General features: G+C 42.6%; 1 protein-coding gene across 1 annotated transcript in view; it reads left to right on the plus strand.

The window, feature by feature from the left end:
* The first annotated feature begins 2,129 nt into the window (after positions 1 to 2,129).
* The window catches only part of RMP24 (ribonuclease MRP subunit p24), a 254,804-nt gene continuing 233,103 nt past the window's right edge, over positions 2,130 to 23,830 (plus strand). Inside the window, exon 1 of the mRNA XM_078685722.1 lies at positions 2,130 to 2,379. Within this exon, the coding sequence (XP_078541848.1) occupies positions 2,294 to 2,379 (86 nt within the window). The 5' untranslated portion in view covers positions 2,130 to 2,293. The remainder of the gene's footprint in view (positions 2,380 to 23,830) is intronic.

Below are 23,830 nucleotides of genomic sequence, written 5' to 3' on the forward strand. Positions count from 1 at the left end.
CTGTTTACAATTATTAGAGAAACATCCGCTTATACGTCTGCATTATTTTACAACATTGTTGAAAATGCATTCTATTTCGTGTAAAAACAGCACGAACGATGGCTTTAGCTTAAAAATTAAAACTAACATTGGTTGTGTTTAAATGTTCCACACATTCTATATATGCGCAGGTTTAAATATTTTTCTTGTACAAATTAAAAAACAATTATTTTTGCACATGATAAACACACGTTATGTTTTTGCGCAGCTTGGTTGGGTACCGATTGCAAGGGCTTTCTTGTAGAATTGAAGTTTTTCATACGAAATAAATAAATAGAGCACTCATCTGTTACATGTACACTGTTTATAGTTGTAGGTCGTGGCGTATTGCACAGTTTAGCTCCAGGGCAGAAAGGATTGAGCAGACTAATTTTGAACACTTTTCTATTTGCATATTACAGTAGAGTAAGGCGATTTTTCTTTGGCATAAAATCAGATGGAGCGAAAGCAACCCTTCTACCACTTTTCTAAAGTGTATATAAGTATATTTAGAAAGTCTGATGCAAAAAGTTAGATTCATTCCTCCCCCAATCAGTTCTCTCACTGCTGACGTTTAAGCATTAAGCCCCTTAATGCATTTAGTCTTTTTTTAATTTTACGTTCCTGAGCTGACATATTCGAGGGGAATTCCTACGAAGCAAAGCATTAGTCGGCTTGTGGCATTTCACAATGTAACAATACAAACACTAATTTGAAGATTTTACATCAGAGCCTTGTAGTTGTGACGCTATCCCGCGCTGAAACGTTGGCAGCTTTTATTAATCGTAGGCAAAAGTACACCAGCAATGCTTTCTAATTGCAAGATTATTGACAACTCAATCAAGTCTATCATCATTTGGGCCAAATTACCTAAGCTGTTAGCACACTTTACTGGCAACTAGCATATTACCAAGTGCTAGTTTGATTCTTGATTACAAGTACCACCAACGATGTGCTTTTGCCTCCATAAAGTGAATTTGCCCACGTAGACATTCTGCCTGTATAGTGAGTTTGGAATATGAGCAAATCTCCTCTCAGGGCCAGGTTTGTTTGTGTTTCAGGGTGGGTCTAATTATACGTTGGCAAACACTCAGTTTGTAGTTATTCAGAAATGTTTTTAAGTTAAGTTCCTTCCTTGAACAGTAGGTTTAATATATTTTTGTTTGGGGGGCAGCAGAATGTCAGCAACACAGGAGTAGGGCGGTTGACTTTGAATCTGGGGAAGTGGGTTTGACGTTTGGCAATGACGCTGAACATCCTGTGATTCTGGGCAAATCACAATCTCCCCGTTCCTAACAAAAATATAATGCAATTGGTGCTATGTAAAGCGCTCTGATACCCGATCTGGGTTAAGTTTGCGCTACATAAAACTCTATAAAATAAATATTGTTGTAATGATAGGGAGTATCTAGTGGATCACTCACATTATATTGCAATGTAAAAATGCATATCTGCATCAGAAATGTGCCACTTAGAGGATACCTTCTAAGCCAAATGTGTCCCCATCGAATGTGTATTGACTTTTGCTGTGAATTCATTTCAAGACTTTTTCAAAGGTTCATGCATGAATTGCCCCATTGTGATCTCTCAGTTATTCTTCTTCCTCCCTGCTTCCCGGTGGAACCGCTACTGGGCAACCAGATGCAAAAAATGTGCTGCACGGTTAAATATTATAAGGCCCCAAAGGCGAGACCGATTGCATTGCAAATGCTCGTTATGTATGTTTTTTACCACCTCTACAGTAATTTTCTGCTGAGGAGCACTGTCACTCTGTGCGCTGGGTTGCAGTAAATTGTAGTCCTTTCTTCTATTTTTGGGAAATGTCCCGGTTTTTGGCTTTAAAATTATGGTCACCCTATACTAACTGGCACTTCAATCCAGTTGAAAAAAAGCAATGAATACAAATAACAGAACGCATTACGCTATTAAAATTTCCAGATGCAGGAAAAATAAGTTTACTCGGCACAAGGCAGGCTGATGATATTTTCGTTTACACATCGAGTTCAATCTAATAGCCTTTCACCGCCTTGGCTTGGATATCAGATCTGAGTCTGAGGCCGCTGAAAGTAATTGCGCATGTGCTACGAGCGAAACAGCGAGCGAGGCTGGGCACATTGAGAGGCTCCAACATATGTTTCGGAGGCGGGAATCCATTCTCATGACGCAAAGACGAGGAAGGGCCAAACGTGCGCAAATGCGTCGTTGCTAAGGATATTCATCTAATGGAAACACTAGTCTCTCTACCAAGCCGTTGCAAGCGAGAGCGTTTATAAACATGTCTGAAGACGCTCTTCTGCAATTTTTAACACGTGGAGCCCACGTGCTTCGCGAGAGCTGCCCAGGGGAGGCCCGCCACTTGCTGTAAGTATCCCCGGACAACAAGATATTCTATTATCTGCCGTATTTTCCTTTTGTTGTAATTCTTGCCCGAAACTGCATGATTTAAAGAATTTGCCGGAGTCAACTGGCGTGTGTGAATAGAAGTAGAAAGCGGACAATGCGTAAGTCTTTTTTTTTTTAAATACATTTTCTTTTGAGTCGGTCGCCATCTTTGAATGGGAACATAACATATTCAGATCTTTGCATCGACAAGGAGAGTTAAGAAACCCTTTCCTGAAAAATTGACCTCGTATTATGTCATTATTTTTGTTTCCCTGGGATTCCCAATAATATTATCCTACGGTTAAGGTTTTTTTGAAGGCTCTCTTTTGTTTTTTTTTGGGTCTTGACCTGAGAAAATCTAAGTGATGTGATCAAGGGCTTTTGCCCGAAACGCGTTATCTACTGCGCTGCTGAGTTTGCAGGAATAAACCCTTTTGCCAAAAACTTTGGGACTCGTTGGTCTTTGTTTAAACAGCTGAACAGCTGGGAGGAATTTGAACTGACCTTTTTCATTCATATATATATATATATATATACATGTATATAGAGATAACTCTAATCACTAGTATATGCACTAGACCAGAGCTTTCCAAACTCTGCATCGCGACGCCCCACTGTGTCGCCTGCAAACGGTGGGTGTGTCGTGGGATGACACCAGCAGTGATCCCTGTAAGATGTGCGCATGCACTGTAACTTCCCCGAGCGTGTAAACTGAATTGCGAAGCGCGCCCATTTCACAAATCATGAAAGAGACCGTTTCAGCTGCTTTTAATAACATGAAGCTGCTTGAAAGAAAGGTCACTTGCATGGTGGAGAAGTGAAGACAATATATTGTGGAGAAGCAGTTCACTGTGGAAGAGGCAGGGGCGGGGGAGGTGGCCTGCAGAGGGTCACACGCATTGCTGGCCGTAATCGAATGACTGGGACTGCATAATGAAACTGATTGTTGTGGGGGCTGGGGTCGTTGTGATGTAATTGCAAGAGGTGTGAGGAAGATGGGAGGAGGGCAGGGGGTTGATCGTGTGCTAACAATTACTGAGTTAGGGCTGTCACAAGGTCACTAGCTTCTTAAGTTTTGCTGATATAGGCGGTGGCTACAGGGATATACAGGCAGTAAGTCGACACTTATTAACGTATTTTTAACTGCCATGCATCCATTGGCATTATTCGAAGGCCATGTAAAAGTGTGATATAAAGTGCTCTGTGCATTCTTCGTGGTTTTGTGTCTTTTGTGTAGCATGGTGTGTGCAACACACACTTTTTGACATTTTACATGCTTGCTCTCTTAAATGTCAAATTTGAAAGTAAATTTTTTCTAAACCAATATAAACTCTAAAACCCGGGCGCGCTTTTACATTTATTGTAGGCATAATTTATTACCTATTATGAGGGGAGGCCTTCTTCACCAGTCACTCGCCGGCGCCCCATGGTGAAACAGCCACCTGCCTGGCAGGGCTTCCAGGCTGCCTACCTCCGCTAGCAACTTTAACACAACCCCTGAACATCTTTGGAATAGCACCTCGGAGCCTGGGCTGGTGCGTAACACCCATATGGTGCGTCTGGGAGCACCCGCTTTCCAAAGGACTGCTGTTCTCAGGGACTCAACAGTACCCCATCCTTCTTTAAATTGTGGTCATGGACAAAAGCGGCTGGCTATGGTCTGTGCTGACCACAAATAGCACCTGCTAATCTTTGACAAAACCAGACCTCCATGAGGGGGTGTGGGCTGAGCGACGGTGGAGAAGTGGACAACGCCATGTCGAGTTCGGGAAAATCAATGCGAGATGCACAGAAACAAAGAGAGCACCGAAAGCCAAGTATTTTAAAGCACATTTACTGTCAATGAAAAGTGGGAAAGAAAAATAGACTCCAAGAAATGCAAAACAGTAACATAGAAAAGTAAGCAGAAAGAGGGTTAGGGTACGAAAGAGGTGGGTTGGGGGGAATATGTTGTGGAGTATTGAACAGAGCAGGCATGATGATAAGGGGTTAATCATGGTGCACCCCTTCGCAAGAAGTGGAAAGGAGATAGCAACAAGCATTTACAATGCAATGGTTTCGCCTTTGGAAAAGTTAGAGCTATTGGCATTGCTCATGACATTTTTTTTTTTTTTTACTTAACCCTTTCCATGCTCATGACGGAACGGTTCCGTCATGAGCTACCGTTGAGCTGTGCTCCTGACGGAACCGTTCCGTCATGACCACGCCCGTTTCTATTACCGCCCAGCACCGGAGGGGGAAACGCGGTCGCGCTGAAGAGGTTAAAATAAATGGCATTGTTATTTACATTGCCAACAGCTCTCTCAGCCCACACAGCTCGCTCAGCTCTCACAGCCCACACAGCTCTCACAGCCCACACAGCCCACACAGCTCTCAGCCACACAGCCCACACAGCTCTCACAGCTCTCACAGCTCACATAGCTCACACAGCTCACACAGCCCACACAGCGCTCACACAGCGCTCACACAGCGCTCACACAGCGCTCACAGCCCTCACAGCCCACACAGCTCTCACAGCCCACACTATGCAGCTGTCTCTAAGAGAAGCACTTCCCAAATTCAAAACAGATCTCAGTTTCAGAGATTCATTCCCCAAATGCAACTACAGACATGTGCTTTCCCAAGGAAATATAGTGAAAAATAAAACAAGCACTTACAAGTGGGGCCGGAGACACGGACAGCGGGAGGGGGGCGGGCGGGCACAAGGACAGCGGGAGGGGGGGCGTGCGGCTACACGGACAGCAGGAGGGGGGGCGGGCGGCTACACGGACAGCGGGAGGGGGGCGGGCGGCTACTTTACAAGTAGTGCACAACTGCACATGGATAGAAATGTCTTCCATGTGTGCAACTACATTTTTTTCGTTTTTTTCCCGAAGGAACTATTCTTTTCCTGCTGCGAGCCCTCTAAAAGGCCACACATTTTGGGACCTACCCTTCCTGTTCACACACTAGACCGCGATTTACTTCTGCCCGTGACAGAACTAAATTGCCAACTGTTTCTATGCGGCAATGTCTCAGAAAACAGTTTGTGAATGTCCACTAATACGTAGGGATGTAAATGTGCACGCTCTACATGGAACTGCTGCCTTGCCAACTCAAAACCTTAGAAGCAGATTTACTCACAAAAATATTAGATCACAAAAGGTACTTTTTAATGTAAAATTCACATGTACACAAAACTTACAGAATAACAGTGTTAATCTGATTGTGACGTTAAAGCCCAATTTCCTCGTCTTTCCTTCTTTCCGAGGCTGACAAACTGAATCTGACTGAGTTTCGCAATAAATGCACCAATTAACTGGTAGTGCGCCTCAGGGGGTTAACACATAAGTCGCAGGTTTGCCTGTGTGAGCAAACACTCATGAGTGAAAACACGGGCTGGGACGAACCCACAGTTTATCCTTATGAAGACAATAAAATGGAATTGAGCGCGGTGACAACCATTCTATAAGCAACCGCCCGATTCAGTTTGTGGTGTGGCACCGCACCAGTTTCATACCCAAACCTCGCTTTTCTATCACCATCATTGTCTGGTAGGACAGCTCAGAGTGTTCCAGCTCGTAGGCCACGGGTTTGAATCCGGGGAGGCGTGACGCAGACTTTCTTCTTGCAGAGGTGAAACGCTTGGGTTATGCAAGTGTGTACAGAAATGTGTGGGTCACAGAACCGAATCTGGGAAGGAACGTCTCAGTCGTGTAACCTTTCGAGGTCCTTTAAAACAATACACGTTTGGGCGACGACAATAGTTACCATTCGTATCAGCACGAGGAATCTGCCATTTTTTTGTAGCACGCAGTATTTAAAACACAGATATTATTCTTCATAACACTTTGTGCCGCGTCCTATACCAACGCAATTACCTTTATTTTGCCAAGATTTCAAGCTTGACACCTGGTCGCGCATAATTTTACTTTCTTGACCACCCAGGGTTGCGAGACAAACATCCGTCTGTGTGGGCTCGTGTAAACAGAGAAAGTGTCTTTGAGTGTGTGTGCCAGTTAAGCTTGAAGCACACTTCCAACTTACTCCGTTACACCTCCCTTTACCTTACAGAAAACGTCACCCAAAATAGAAACTTTGCTACAGAAATGCTTTGTTACTGATAACTCTGCACTCGTGCTCCTGACATCCTTCACCCAAACCCAGTATTACACACGGTCTGTGCATACGCGTGTTATTTCTACGAGCTCTCTGTGCACGCTCTCTTACAACTTGCACTCGCCCCACGTGGAGTGCAAGTTTCCCCAGCGACCTCCGACTCCTTCGTCCTTGCGTCACATACAGAGTCATGATGGACAGGTGACCTCGGCAGGAAGCCCCGTATCCCAGTACTCTCCACGCCCACGTAGCAAACGCAAGACTACAACAGCTAAAACTAGGTGTGCTAAGGCCAGATACACTGGGACATGGACGCTGGGACCGGAGCCGCCTGCACGGACACACACGGACAGGGGGCGGGCGGGCACACGAAGAGCGGGAGGGGGGGCGGGAACGGCACACGGAAAGCGGGAGGGGGCGGGAACGGCACACGGACAGCGGGAGGGGGGGGGCAGGAACGGGCACTCACCTGGACTTCTTCCGGCGGCCGTGGTCGGCATGAAATGAGGAAAACAAACACCAAAAAAAAAAAAAAACGAAACTCCGCCCACCGCCCAATGACGATGCAAAAAGGGTGGAGAGCGAAAAAAATGCAGGAACGCCCACGAATCTGGTCCGGCCATGACGGACAGATCTCTGTTCCAATGGCTAGCCTCCATTTATGGAGCTAGCCAATGGAACAGAGGGCGGATTCAAGTCCCCCATACTGCAAAACTAAAGATTTCTCCTGGGGGCGGAGCTAAAGCTCCGTGCCCCAGGCGAAACCTAAAAATGTGGGTGTACATAGCCAAAGTGAAATGGGCAGGAGGGGAAGAGGAGAATGAAAATGGGGAGCTAAAGGGGGTAGGGCCAGTACTGTTTATTTATGAGAAATTTGAACAGTGAAGATTATTTTTCCATTAGTATTATAGCCATGTGATTCACGAGAGCTGCAATTCAAACTAAGTACTTATAAATAATCACATAACATCCTTTTAAATGAAGCTCACAAAACTGTGGTTTACGCCTTGCACCTACGCTTGCCTTTTAGACATAGGTTGTGCCATAGAAATCGATGTTCATGCTTTATTTTTTCATATATTTTATTTTTTACTTGTGAAGTTTGCCATTTTCGTTATAAAAGGAGGCAGAAGTTGATGCAGAATTTGAGTTTCTGATACAGATATGTGGTACGTCTGGCTATTTTATTGCTTGGTAATCAATTTTCACGGCCAGGCAGGTTGCGTTTTGCCACTTCAATTCTGCATGATCAGGGGTGGGGGAATCATATCGCCCGACGCCCGAACCAACTAGAATTTTATGAAGGGCAAGAAGATTTATTGTCTATTTCGTCCGACGGCCAAGTAGACATTAAATCACAAAGAAGAAATGAGCTGTGGGCGCTCTCTTGCTCACAGGCAATTGAAATGCTGTCAGAAAGCCTTTGACTGGCTGGAAGCCCATGACTGGGCTCTATCTAGTTAGTGATTGGCTGGGGGAGTATTACGCTAGACGCAAGTTTTCTAGCGTGAGTTACACACTGGTGCAGCCCACCTGCTCTTGGAACTGAGCTGCTGAACATGAAAGGGCGGGCGCCGAGACACGAAACACTTTTGGTGCGTCTGGGTCTCAGCGCTGCGGGCCGGTTGGCCTTGTGGTCTCTCTGTCACTGATTGCTGCAGGGCTCAATCGCCCTATCCATTGGGATCCGTCCAGGGCAGTCCGCTCATTTTTGGTGCTCTACGAGGCGCTTCCTGGAATCGGGATCGGACATTTGCCGTTTCTGACACAGTGAATGCTTCACCAGCAGGCGAGTCAATCTAATAATGGGTTTTGCAGAAATGTATGTTAACTGTTATGCTGCATGGAATGGACTGAGATCAGGGGGCGTGGGGGCAGGGTCAAATGTGTGGCATGTTAATTTACAGTAAGGCGGGAACTTCTCCACTGCTATCGGCTGATCAGTGAGGCCCTATTACAATGCAACCAGTGCAGCGTTAATGGGTGAAAACGCCACAAATGGAGTCTCACTATTTTAGAGACATTGACCTTTACTTTGTCAGTCTGCTTTTATGGATGAGGTTGCATTCGGGGGCACGGAGGTAACAATTATACTTCAACACCTGGCAGTCTTACCGAAAAGGCATCCTTGCAAGATTAAGCGTGCGCTGTAAATAGAAACATTTTGTAAACTGCATCATTTTCCCGGGGTTAAAAAATAAAGCTAAATTTGAATAAAAGAAAGGCCACATAATGAAGCAGGCAGAAAGTATCTTCGCGTTCCAGGCAATGTTATGTGTGCAGCGTATTTCACACAGCTCACTGAAACGTGGGCCACTCTCGGTGTCTCAAACATCGCAATGTCACATTTTTGCTTGGGGGTCTCTGTTCATAATACCCTCCCCCACAGTCTTTTCTCACCTTTTCCTTATTCCATTACCTCGACCTTCCCTCCACTGCTTCTTGCTTAATCAGTGCCTCCACTTTATTTTCCAACCTTGCCACTGCAGCAGAGGAAAAGCCTCACGTCGTTATCAATTTTACAGGCTTAATCTGGCAAGAAACCGGTTATTCTTCACATTTAGGGCTCCTTCCTGTTAGCTGGTACCTCTATTTGGTTGCATTTCCCATCTCCTGTACCTACTGTAAACCACCCCCGCCATGCAAAGTGCTCTGGCAGTTTGTGCTAAATAAACAGAGCCACTGTAATGAAGCAGCAGAGAAGGTCTAAATTATGCGCAGGGTTGACTAAATTATGCCACAAAAAATGAGAATTATGTAGCAGAAGGCAGCACATTTTTGTTTATCGTATTACTACTTTTTTTTTTTTTTTACATCTGTATAGGTTAACCCTGTCAGTATAAATGGCTTGCCTTATTACTTTGAGATTAACACCCAAATACATCAATAGCAATGTAAAAGTGACCAGTCACTACTTGTGATGGGCTTTGTACTGTGTGGCAGGATGGGTTACCCTCTTTTTAGAAACTTTTGATCTGTTTGAGCAAGAAACAACGTTTTTGTTAAAATATGCAGTTTAGGCAGCATGATTATGTGGCAAATTACGAGGAAAACGTCTCAGCTGTAGAATCTCATTTTTAGAGTGATTCTGTTATAAATCACGCACATACATAGGACCTGCCACCTGTGGGGGACCATCTGTCATTTGCAACGATGTAAAATGGCAAAAATTGCAGAACCGAGTTCAATATAAAGCAGAAATATCAGAATTTACATTTGTAGGTCTCACAATCACGTTTCATTGACAACTGCGTGAAATTATACAATACTCCCACCTTAATGTTAGGCAACTGCTGTATTGTTGCATTTTTGTTGCACAGTTATGTCAGCAGTAAAAATGAGCCCATACCAGATCCAAGGAAAAGTGACACTGCCACCTGTGTGAGTATTCGTCCTACGTAGACATAAAGGCTTGTTTTTCTTTCTCTACGTGATTTGAAAAGGCGTGTTTTTCCTGTGTGCCTGCCTTTGTGCCTTCTTTTTGCATGTGCCCATTTCGAAATATCCCAGCATCATCCCTTAGACCCTCAGAATGCTCAGCTTCTGAAATAAAAAAAACCGATTGCACCAGGCTTACCAATACTCGTATGTCTGCATCGGGCAACAGAATTACAGGATTTTACAAGATGATAACGGGCACATCTGGGTGGGCAGTGGGGGGCTGGGGACTTTGGAAGGAGAGAGATAAGTGGCAGAGAACTCGGATTTTAAAGAAAAAAGTGACTACTTCACAAATCTAAGTGAGACAAACTTGCACATCTATTGTGGAGCTGCATCTATTCATGTTTGGGGAGCTTACTCTTCTGGTGCCGTTACTATACCACTACTGTGCACAAGAGAACCCTGTAGCTAATGCATGTGCTGCATATGCTCCTTGTGTGGGAGAAGAATGTGGAGATTTATCAGTGAGTGCACAGTAGTGTAATCACACCTCACCTGCCCAGGAATGTAAAAGGAGATTGATTTAACTGCCCAGTACTGCCTCTTCTGTATATGTACTTGTGTATACTGCCTCAGTGAACCACAGCACATCTGCCACGCAATTTTGGCTGTCCGATGAAAAGTTCATAAGCTCCACCAAAAAGTGCAGTTATTCACATCCACACAAACGTTTATCAGATCATGTTCACATGTGAGTATTTTTAAAGCTGGACAGCTATGACTTGGGCCTAGGATGAAGAACTCCCTTCTGTCCTACAGGTTCATATTCCGAAACAGAGCGCAGACTAGTAATTGACTACATTAATTGAAGTATACTTCAATGAAGTCTTTAGGTACTCCTTCTCTACAATTGAAATTTTGTCACATTCATACTGGTTGATAATTGGGTTCGGTGCACACTGACACATCCACCCACATACTGTACAATCTGCCAGTACAACAGTTGCATTTAAGGATGCATGACCATGAACTGCATAATTGGATTGTGCTTGAAATAATGTTGCACTGTATGCTGCACTGATTACAGTGCAGGTTCTCGCCGTGCAGAACCACCTTAGTGATTTATGGAATAGGTGGGGCAAGCGGATATCTTCCCAGGACAAGTAGATTTCTGTAAAATGTTGTCCATTGGCCAAGTAGATTTTTGACAAATTTCCACACCCCTGATGATGTCTGCTACATCCGCCATCTCTCTTGATCTTAACGTGGAATAAAACCCAATCCAAGATTTGTTTTTTTTAAGAGGAGGTCTTTCTTCAAATTCTTAGTGGTCTTGCTCCAGCTATATCCCTTCTTCCAATGCAGACATTCAGGAAATGCCACTATTTTAACTAGGTTTCCGTTTCAGACATTTACTGTTAGGATTTGGGAAGTTGATGCACAAACCATAGTGATATTTTTAACCCAGACTCATCAGGTGCTCTGTATTTTTTTTTTGTGGAGTTTTATATAGCGCAAACTACACCCAAAGGTATCAGAGCGCTTTACATGAGCACAAGTTACGTTACAGACGGACACATTAATTTTTGTTAGGCATGGCGGAGATTAAGTGATTTGCCCAGAATCACAGAATGTTGAGCGTGTCTGCCGAGACTCAAACCCTGTTCCCCAGCTCCGAGGTCGACCACCCTAGCTGTTATGCCACATTCTCTCTCCGTAAAACTATAGAAATAGTGATCCTAATGTACATTGACAGTGGCTATGTCTGACTGATGACCATCACTGGGCAAGTAAACTCGAGAGAACCTGAAGACGTTGGAGGGTGAAGTGTGAAAAGAGTGGCTGCTACAACTCTTTGATTGTGATTGGTGCTCTTACCAGAAGATCAGTGATGGTGGGAACATATAGCCAAGGCCCGCCTGTGAGAAAGAGCAAGAGCAGAAAAACATTTTCTGCGGTTCATGTGTTGTGTTTTCTGCAGATCAGTACCTGCAGCGTGCATGATTATATTCTTTTCAGGCACAAACCTAACCTTTCTTACACCCATTTTTGCCAGTCACTGTCTGTGTTAGACCAGATTCACAATTGCTTTATTAACCTTCTTGCTTTCTCAAATTTGCTTGAAAATGCACCATTTGCCCAGTATTTTTTCAAAATTTTCTCGGGGGAATAATAGGCCGAACCCCCCTTAGGAGGTTTGGGCTCGCTCACATTACCGTGTCACAAAATAAAGATTGTCTAAAAAGTGTGTCACCAACATGAAAAGTTTGGAAAGCTGTGCACTAGACCTTTGTACTCTCTACCATTCCTATGTGACCGTTAGAGTATATCCATGTTTATCTCTTCCTTGAGTGACTTTACTACTTGCACATTTGCAATTTTTCTTTCTGTTTGTGTCTCCTCCTTGTGTGACTTTACATCTTGTACATTTGCAATTTTTCTTTCTGTTTGTGTTTGTATCTCCTCCTTGTGTGACTTTACATCTTGTACATTTGCAATTTTTTCTGTTTATTTCTTTTATGTAACGCATGTAATCCTAAGTCCTTATGTTTTGCAACTGGTTCTTATGGAAAGCGCTCTGACACCTTCGGGTAAAGTTTGCGCTATATAAAATTGCATTAAATAAATAAAAAATAGAATAACTTTGTTGATCCTGTACCAACCAAACCTTGTGAAAAATCTCTAGTGTAATTCTCTTTCAGATTTGCGTGGTGGGGGCGTAGAAGTGCCCCGTCGTACTTACGAATAATCTTAATTTTCTTGCTTGTTTACCGAGGGTTTGAACTGCTGACATCCATTAAGGGATGTGAAAACACCCCAGGACATCGGCACCAGCCTCCACAAGATTTTTTTGGGGGTGTGGGAGGAGGGGGTTTGGGGCCAGGGTGGGGTTCAAAAGTGCCTTGAATGTAGTGCTCGGCACGAGGCCCCACCCCCTTCTCACATGGTAAGATTGTTCTTCAAGTTAGCAGGTAATGTGGCGGGGTCTTCTTCGCGGAACTGGCATACCCCAAATGAGGGGTCATATAGTGGGGATAGGCGATAGGCCGGTGGCAGGCCAAGTAAATAACTAACACGGCCACTGTAAGCACTTGTCTCGGAATAAGTCTTGTGTGACATTACTCTTCCCCTTCATTCAAACCCTCTGCCGCAACTGGCTCAGGGGGTGCATAATACCATCACCTATACAAAGTAGAGGCCGGGTGGCCCTCTGCAGTCCTCATACTTTTGATGTGATTTCCACCTCACACAGGGAAACAAACAGGAAGTAAAACTAAAATCTAAAGCTTTGGTCACCGTATGGATACTTTAATAGAATAGTTCATCTACAATACTTAATGATTATATGAAACTTAATATAAGCTAGCGGGTACTTTTGCATGTATGACGTAACCACGCATGCCTTTACAATGCAGTCATGACAATGCAAGCCTTTCCCAAGCATATTTTTACCTCAACTATACCTTTACCACACATGCTTTTTCAACTAAAATGTAAGTGTTTTACAGGTAAATATAAACCCTTTTATGTGTGTGTGTGTGTGTATATATATATGAGTATATATATATATTCCAACCACTCCTGACTTTCATCTAAAAAATCGGACACCAACACAGAAGTAAGCTTTTGCCATCCAGCTTAGGGTTTATTCGTGTCTCGCATGATGCGTTTCGGCACACCTGCCTTATTCACATGGGCATTCATTAAAATCAAACAGTTTTTTATCAGTGGGAGTTAGATCACATGATCAGCTTCACAGTTGATACAAAAGACAGACTATACAATTGTACGCAATAAAGATACAATTTAACACAGACTATTCACAGTTTCTTCCTCCTGCCGTGGCTATGACATAATTGATCCTGTCAATACACAAAATATATTACTTAAGCAACACAAATAAATTGATAAAAACATTTCAGATTGTTAATGTGCTTATGCTTCAATTTATGCATTAATTCATGCATTAATAAAACCAGATTTTAGACACCAATTGATCTCCTATAAAAACATTTTATAAATGCTATATTAGATATCTTTTCCCAATGTTTTCCACTGTTTTCTCAACCTGTGTTCATCTCATTCATTTGATTTTCTTTGCAGCTTAAAATCTGTATGTCTCATATTCTTCAACGAAGGAAATATATTCTGTTTTTCAATCTCACGCCAAGCAATATACCGGGCAAGTGCCCATGAATGGAGTCCAATTTCTTACATGTAGTATATTCCTTCATATGCTATCATGCTCTCTGCCAAGTAGATCAAATACATTCTTTTTAGTGCTGACAGAGGACACTATTAAGGTGTTTCACAAGGTATCACTTTTATAAATAATTTCTAAATATCAATTAAAGCTTCTTTGTGCAAATATCGCAAACATTTTGGAATTTTTTTCTTAAAGTGCAAGTGCTTCACAGTATTTACGATAAACTGTGCAAAATATTGCTTATAAAGTGCTAATGCTTCACAGTACTTTAAACATTTGATTATATTATCATGTGCTAATATCGCAATCAAGGTAAATAAAGTGCAAGCGCTTCACAAGTTACCAATTTGAATATGCAACATATAAAAATGTCTTATTAAACTCCTTGTGAATCATATAACCCTTATCCTTCGAAAAAACGTAATCTTGTGGCTTGGCACGCATAGATTTGTATTTTCTATTTACATTGGCTCCAGACATTTAAACGTTAGTTATCAAAATATATTGTCTTGCCTTCTTACCTCCTCTGATAGTTAAAATCCAGAAATTAATTAAAATCATTGAAATGGAATATCTCACTATACCAGATGTACATGTAGATCCTTCTCAACATTTAAACCATGGGGACTCTTAGTGTTAAACAGAGGTATATACTTAGACTCTAACTTCCTCAGTTTTCATTCATATATATATATATATATATATTCACTGAAAAAAACCACTGGTTTTAGGGACATTTTAGTTAGAAATTAGCATTTAAGAAACCTTAGATATTCACAGAAAAAAACCAAAGGTTAGAGGGACGTTATAGTTATTCTGACATTTCACTCGTACAAAACCAGGCGTTTGATCGGGTGCCAAGGGGGTCACTGTGGTCCCCTATTGAAGGTGATATAGCCTTACGGCTAGATCGGTCAACCTCGAAGCGGGGGCAACCGGGTTCAAGTCTCGGCAACGGTGCTCAACATCCTGGGAATCTGGGCAAATCAGTTTATCTCCCGTGCCTAACAAAAATGAATGTGTCATTCTGTAACGAAACTAGTGCTCATGTAAAGCGCTCTGATACCCGATTCGGGTCTAGTTCGCGCTAAATAAAACTCTATAAAAAAATGTAATCCAGCTTCACACCAGCACATGAATCAGCATAAAATTAGGTGAAGGAGCACATATTTTGAGGAAATACTGACATCACATGGAGTGAAATAGGTATGCGTGTTGGCCCCCTGCTCTTTAAGCCCTTTATTGCAGACCTATCACAGTCCCTCAACGACATCAATAGCCACCCCCAAAAATTCGTGGCACCGGCTTAATAACATCCTGTATGCAGATGATCTAGATTTGTTCAGTTACACAAGGGTAGGCCTACAGCGGCGTCTCGACCAATAATGTATCTACACAACTCCGAATAATCTGGAGGTAAACCTGACAATAACTAAGGCATTAACCTATGAGAGGAGAAAATACTAAGGAGGAGGATGGTCCTACAATGGCAAATACATTCTAACTGAACACTCCTACAAATATTTAGGGGTCCATATCGACACAAAATGTTTCTTTACAAAACAACAGCTGGAGGTGTGAGCTAACGCACTGATGTTATAGGTACCATTTACAAAACTAGCCAAACAGCTATTGGGCCCAAGTTTGGCTCCATTAGTAACAGTCATGGGGACAAAAATCCCCCCTCCTTAACCTATGGCCAGGAAATCATTCTATGAAAAGACTCCAGCTTGTCAAATAAACTCATTGTAAGAATTTACAAGCAAATTCTCAGATTACAGAAATCTTCATGCCCTGCCCAGGTCAGACTTGAATTTGGCCTCTTAGGTCAGCAGTCGGTAAGGGCCAGTGCTTACCTTAAACTGTATAACAAGTTACGCAAGGCCAGAGCAGGTAACCTGGAGGGAATGCGGTGGCTGGAAGTAAGTCATAGGCAATCACGTCAAACGCATCACCAGCACCTAGAATAAGGCCTGCAGCTCCTAGAAGCAAAAAATTTTTGGGGCACCAATCCAATTTAGCAATATTTTAAAATGTATATAAAGAAGGGCATACATCTTTGGTAATTTATTTTGGACAGAGCACAACTGGCAGAACGCCAACATGCCTGGTCAGTCATAGCCAGGTACCAGCCAGCTACCATGGCATCCTACTTGCCGAGTAAATAAGATTTATGGCCCTCAGGTTGGGCCAGTGAACCTTCTTTAATCATTTAGCCAGTTGTCGTCACCCTAGTGACGGTACAACCTCCAGGGGCTGTGGAACCAGTAAGGAATCATTTGAACATGTAGCATGCCTTTGTCCAGCACTTCTTAAAGAATGCAGGGTCTACCTGCGAGGCAAATGGAACACATTCGGTGTCTGCACCTGTCAACAGGTTATCATTGCGTCATTGAATTCAGACAATATGGTGCTCAGTATTTTGTTCTCTAAGTTTATTATGACTGCATCCTTTAGCCGTCTGGAGGACCAAAATGCTGACTTCTGCAATCCGGTCTTGGAACCTTCTAATCAGCACCCTGAGAAGCTGACTACCTGTATAAACAAGCAGTTTCACATAACACTTTATTGTCACTCTATGCTGCTACATTTGGAGACATATTTAGCTTGCGTTCTTAAGTGTTGACCAATCCTAGAAACTAGTAGTTTTACATTGCACAGCACTTTATTGTCTTTTTGCGTTGCTCTTGAAGAGTTGTCTAATTGTAGAAAATAGTAGCTTCACAGTACTCTGCACTTAGATATTCCATTGTGCTAAAACCAAAGACTCCCAGTTATCATAGCTAGACACCTTTAAACTTGCATATTTTAGTACCGACAGGCCTAGAAAATAGTAGTTTTATATTAGCTAGCACTTTATTGCCATATTATGGTGCCTTTGAAGAGTTTACTAACTGTAGAGATCGGTAGCCCCACAAAACATTGCAATTTACTGTTTTTCCACGCTGCTATAATTAAAGACCTAAAGCCATTTGTACCGAAGAGAGGGGACATAAATGCTTGTATCGTAGCAACCCAGGCCGAGGCCCCCTTTTTGCCCGAAAGTGATCACCTATGAAAATTAGCTGTTGTATAGCACTTGCATTTTGTTTGAAATTACATGTTTCTACAATTAAAGATTATACCATTCTATTTACTTATTATTGAAGCATGTAACAGATTAGAGCGACAACACCTGCTTTTATTTGAAATTCTACATGGTTCACTGTTGGTCAGCTGTTTTATTGGAGACTCCAAATGTGAGTCGCATTACTAACTCATAATTAAATATCCTTGAATTTTTTTTCTGTATCTACAGCAAGAATTGTTATCATGTTATTTGCACCTGCATGTTTGAATATTGCAAAGGTTGATGAAACCATACACAATAAACTATATATATATATATATATATATATATATATATATATATATATATATATATATATATATATATATTCCAAAGCTGTTGCAGGAACCCGTTCGGGGATCAGCCACACACGAAATGGATCCAAATCCTTGCTTCCTCAGCTTGCTGGCAGGTTTGAAACACTCGTGTCCTCACAGGAATGCTGCCAAACGCGTTTCGAGAGCCCAGGCTCTCTTCATCAGTGGCAAAGTTCATTGAGCACTGAAGCTGCCCCATAAATGATGAGTCCCCGCCCCCTGGGCGTGTACAAGCAGGGCGGCGTTTCTGGGATCTGTAGTCCTCTGTTCTAGGAAAGGGGCTTTTGCTTGAGGTAATGAAAAAAATAAAACCACAGTGGGTGTGAAAGTACATCCGTGTTGTCTGCCTGCCCTGCTTTTCAGCTGAAGATGGAGTGTGATGGGGCACCCCTGCAGAGCCCCAGCACGTTTCGTGTCCATGGTTGTCATCATGTGGTGTCAACCTCGGTTCTGCCTCAGAGCAGCAGGCTGAATCCCCACGACCGGGACGGCCGATACATAATCCAAAGCTGTTGCAGGAACCCATTCGGGGATCAGCCACACACGAAATGGATCCAAATCCTTGCTTCCTCAGCTTGCTGGCAGGTTTGAAACACTCGTGTCCTCACAGGAATGCTGCCAAACGCGTTTCGAGAGCCCAGGCTCTCTTTGTCAGTGGCAAAGTTCATTGAGCACTGAAGCTGCCCCATAAATGATGAGTCCCCGCCCCCTGGGTGTGTACAATCAGGGCGGCGTTTCTGGGATCTGTAGTCCTCTGTTCTAGGAAAGGGGCTTTTGCTTGAGGTAATGAAAAAAATAAAACCACAGTCGGTGTGAAAGTACATCCGTGTTGTCTGCCTGCCCTGCTTTTCAGCTGAAGCTGGAGTGTGAAGGGGGCACCCCTGCAGAGCCCCAGCACGTTTCGTGTCCATGGTTGTCATCATGTGGTGTCAACCTCGGTTCTGCCTCAGAGCAGCAGGCTGAATCCCCACGACCGGGACGGCCGGTACATAATCCAAAGCTGTTGCAGGAACCCATTCGGGGATCAGCCACACACGAAATGGATCCAAATCCTTGCTTCCTCAGCTTGCTGGCAGGTTTGAAACACTGTGTCCTCACAGGAATGCTGCCAAACGCGTTTCGAGAGCCCAGGCTCTCTTCGTCAGTGGCAAAGTTCATTGAGCACTGAAGCTGCCCCATAAATGATGAGTCCCCGCCCCCCTGGGCGTGTACAATCAGGGCGGCGTTTCTGGGATCTGTAGTCCTCTGTTCTAGGAAAGGGGCTTTTGCTTGAGGTAATGAATATATATATATATATATATATATATATATATTAATATTACCTACTGGCGGTCGCCAGTAGGTATATATAGTTAGGACCTAGTTTCCATAGGAAATCCGCAACATTCTATTGGGAATAACTTTGGCGCTGGTTGATGAATCTTCGCAAATTTCTCAAAGAAGATGGCTCGCTCTGCTCCTCTCCTTCCCTGAAAGTTTTGGGGGGATTAGTCAAGTGGGGGCTGAGAAAAAAGGGGGGTCCCAAAACGTGTTTTCCCCATGTTAATTTCCATAGGACCTTTAGACTTGGCTACAGCTTGAACCGCTGAACGGAATTACACCAAACTTGTCAAAATGGTAGAGTCTGGTACGCAGATCACGCTTTTGGTTAAATAGTGTAAATCCCTCCAGTGGTTCCTGAGATATTTAAAAGAGAAAAAAATTATATATCTGTAAGCGCGCACCGTGCGCGCACCCCGCGATTTTTCCGAAAAAAAATTGGGGGGGGGCTTGGGGGCTTGTCTCTTTTATTTTAATGTGTTTATTTTAATCTCGAGGGTGCCCACCCCTCGTTTTACCCCCGAGATCACCGCCGCGGCCCGAGCCGCCTTAAGATGGCCGCCGCCTGGTTGTGGGCGGGCCGGGAGGACGTGGTTTCCGGAAGCCTTCGATGTGCCCGCCCGGTCTCCCGTGCCGAGAGGGAGACCGGGTGATGCTGCCGGCTGGTGCGGGGCTCCCGTGTGCTGAGGGAGCCCCGAGAAAAGCAGGTGATGTGGTCCCATAAATTATCCGGTCTCCCGTGCCGAGGGGGAGGCCGGGTGATGCTGCCGGCTGGTGCGGGGCTCCCGTGTGCTGAGGGAGCCCCGGGAAAAGCAGGTAGGAGAAGGGATATGGTAGTTGGTCAAGGGCGGTGTTCCGACTGATGCTGCCGGCTGGTGCGGGGCTCCATTAAGGCAGAGCATTAGACAATTGAGAGAGGTGCAATTTAAAAAGTAACACTCATTTTCAGGCTTCAGGTGGTGATAAGACGTGTTTTCATGTGATCACTTGTCTTCAGAAAAGATATATGCTATTATTCTTCGCTACCTTTTACCTAGTTTATTTAGGTTCATATAAGTTTTGCTGTTGGGGTATAGGAGAATGATTTTCAGAAAGTTTCAGCACCCTGTTGTCAGCTGGATACCCTATGGGCTTGAACATACATCTCGGTGTAAGCTATGCAGTTGCATTGTTCAAGGAAACAGAAAATTGAGTTTATCCACACTGATCTGCATATCAGTATAGTGAAAGAAGAATACACGGTGTATTTCCTAATGCAGAAATAGCAAATGCGTAATGTCTAACCTTTCTGATCGGTAACTGTTACGCAGAATGCTTTCATTTTGTCAGCTGAAAATGATACGAAATATTTTTTTTAACTCATAGAACAACAATGTATTTCAATAGACTGGATTCGCTTTCTCTGCTGTGTAAGGATTTATACATGCTTCGGTGAATGTATGCCGAAATTTTCAATCTGAAAATGTAGAAAGAAGATATTTTAATTATTTAGAAACATAAAATGTTATTTTACGGTTTACTTTGAATTACAAATGTGGGGGAAACCATAATCTTTTCAGTGCCTAGGGCCCCCAAATGTTTCAATTTTGCCCTCTAGGCTAGGCTATTTTAAATTGAAAACTAACCCCAGAGGATCAGCTAAAGAATCACTGGCCATTTGAAAGAAAAAGTGCACGGAAATAAGGAGTTAGATTGAAGGGAGTGCAGATATCAGTGGTACCGCCTACTTTCCCGACATCTCATAAGCGTCCTGTTACTTTACAGGCTCTAGATCCATCCTATGCGCCCTAGAGGTGCACTAGTGTTAAAAGGACACGAGGGAAAGTTCAGAAGTTGGTGAGGAAGGTGCCACATCACTCTAGTTCTTAGAGCATCCCTACTAACTGGACCTGCTATTCCAGAAGCATTGCAGAATAAATGTGCCTTGCCATTAACTGCAGTTTTATGTTTTAGAAAAGGCATAATCACAAAAGTATGTATTAAGTTAGTAAAATATTGAGATTCATCACACTTTGGCAAACAATATCTACGTGTTAATTTATTGACAATTCGTATAACTAACCAGCTCCTTGTATATACTGCACTAGGAGGACTTCCTGTTATTGTAAACAAATGTGTTATATCTACTCCGATCCAGGATGTGGCTTTGGGCGCAGGAGAGGTTACAGGTGCAGGAGCTTGCCCAGATACTTCCTATACATCTGATGGTCTTTGAAAACTAGCCTCTGATACCCTTGATGTCCTCAATTCTCCTCTCATTGGTAACATGTCACATTTTCCCACAGCCGATGGCTCCCTACTATCGGTGACTGACGAGTTTAGTAGACTGTCAGAAGCAGCTCTTCCATTACTGTTGCTGGAAATAGCAAGGTTTTCTCATTTGAAACTTGCAGGCATTATGAATAAACTTACTTGCTCTGACTGGTTCAATTTTGTGGACCAATTTGAGGCGATCTATTGGAGGCATGTAGATGGAGGACTGTACAGAAATAGGAGGGTGGGCTCTCTGACTTTATCCTTCCTGAAGTTTAACGATGTTTGTTCTCTGTGAGAGTACATGCATGCCATTCAACCCCCACGTGCAAAAACTTTGCACATCAAATTTAGTATTGGAATTCCGCTGTTTCGTACTGTAACTGCCAAATGGCAATGATTCTCCAATGATTCTGACATGACCTGCCCCTTCTGCCCTGAGGTAAAGCAATGCATTGACCAAGTTATATTCAAGTTGTATGTACAGGAGGAAATGGATACTGCAACTGTGTAGTAACATAGGGGCATATTAGCAAGAACCTTGTTAAAATTATCGCTGTTTTAGCGGCAGGAAACTGCTGCTAAAACAGCGATAATGGGCTTCCTAATATGCGTTATAGAATTCCAAGAGAAGCCCAAGTTAGATGGCAGGACCTCTAACCTGGGCTTCTATTGGAATTCTATAACGCATATTATCAAGCCCATTATCGCCGTTTTAGAGGCAGTTTCCTGCCGCTAAAACGGCGATAATTGTAACGAGGTCATTGCTAATATGCTCCCACAGGGACCAGAGTCTATAGAATAGCTTCAAGAATTCTTGGATCCTACACAGCCCCTCCAGTTGAATTTGCAGTCTCCAGGTACCTGATGTGTGTGTGGAGATGTAGGCAGAGGAGATTAGTATAGTGCTTGCTCTACTATGGAGATATGCAATGGCAAATATAACCAAATTGCCATTTGGTTATGCTAGGGGATCACTATTACATTCATGTTTTTATTCTTTTTCATCAAGTAGATATATGATGACTGTGTTGCGCAAATCCTAATTTGAGGCTGGATTTTTAGCAGATTATCTTTTTATGTGTCTCTAGGAAATTATTTTAACTATGGATAATGTTCAAATGTTATGCTGATGATCCATTGAACATGTTTTAAACGATATTCTTTTTTTATTGATGATTTTAATATTTTATTGTATCAAGTTTCACGTTTTTATTCGTATGTGCTTTTATGACTTTGTTTGCCTAATAAAGATAGATTGATGTTGATGTTATTATGAAAGAAGATCATTACCCTTTTGATGCTCTTTGGCAACATTCGAACAAACATTGGCAGGTGTTAATTATGCAAAAGCTTTAGCAGTGGTCATTTGAGGATATAAAACATTATTAATGCTGAAAATCTTTGAATTACTTTATTTTTCTTGCTGTATCATCACCTGGAAGTTAGAAAAGCAAAATAAAGTGATCCTTCTCTCCCTACTGTATGCATGCATGTTTATACAGAAGTTTAAGGAAAGAACATCATACGCTACTTTAGTGGCCTCTAGGCGCTGTACGCAGTTAGATGTTTGGGGAAGAACAAAGCATGAAGAATAGTAAGCCACGGTCTATGAAAATAGAAAGGCTGATGACTTGATTTGAAGTAATACGTGAATAGTTTGCTTCTTCTAAATTTAGCACAAGGATGCAGCTGGGCTGGCGGACAGTCTCAGCAGAGATATAGGCGATCTCCATGCACTTGACAGCATGTATCATGGACGATTCACCAATGTTAAAAAGCTTAGTAAACAACACACAGAAGGTTGATTCTACCCTGCACATTACAGAGAGGCAAGGCAGGGCGTGAAACGCTGGAGTGCTATGGTTTGTCCATCTTAGGTAACAGAGTGCCGCACACCACAATCTGTGAATTTGTTCAAAAGGTTAAGCGGATTAATCAATAATTTAGCATCATTTAGGGCCTGATTTAGAATTTGGAGAGTGGAATAATGACCATCAGGGTGATGTCATAAATTACTTGGCCACTCAAATCAAAATCATCTTCTGCTGACCGTATATTTGAAATAACGTGTACAAAATTGACAAAATAGCCATCCACTCTCCTGTAATTCTTTTTATGTATTCAGGTCTCAATAAAAATAAAATGGGTGTACGAAATTTACAAGATACAATGATCTTGAAACATGATTGCCCAGTGTACCATACAGAGTGCCTTGGATATATATATATATGTCGAAGCTCCTGTACACCAATGAAAACGGGTCACTCTTTGCGGTGGGTGCTGTAACGCGATGGTGTCCCGCGTATTAAATACACGCTCCAATTTTCCTCTCCTTCTGAAGAAAATACAGCAAAATTAGAGCGTGTATATATATATATGTGTGTATATATATATATATATATATATATATATATATATATATATATATATATATATATATATATATATATTCACTGAAAAAAACCATAGGTTTTAGGCCTTATATAGTTAGGAATTAGCATTTAAAAAACCTTTGAAATTCACTGAAAAAGCCATAGGTTTTAGGCCTTATATAGTTAGGAATTAGCATTTAAAAAACCATGAAAATTCACTGAAAAAAACATAGGTTTCAGGCATGATATAGTTAGGAAGTAACATATAAAAAACCATTGAAATTAATCCTATATAGTTAGTTGGACTAACTATATTTGGCGCACCCGCAATCCACTGCTGATGATGTCACATATTACATCATTCATGACA

The sequence above is a fragment of the Lissotriton helveticus genome, chromosome 4_1 (assembly GCF_964261635.1).
Source record: "Lissotriton helveticus chromosome 4_1, aLisHel1.1, whole genome shotgun sequence".
Taxonomy (NCBI): Eukaryota; Metazoa; Chordata; class Amphibia; order Caudata; family Salamandridae; genus Lissotriton; species Lissotriton helveticus.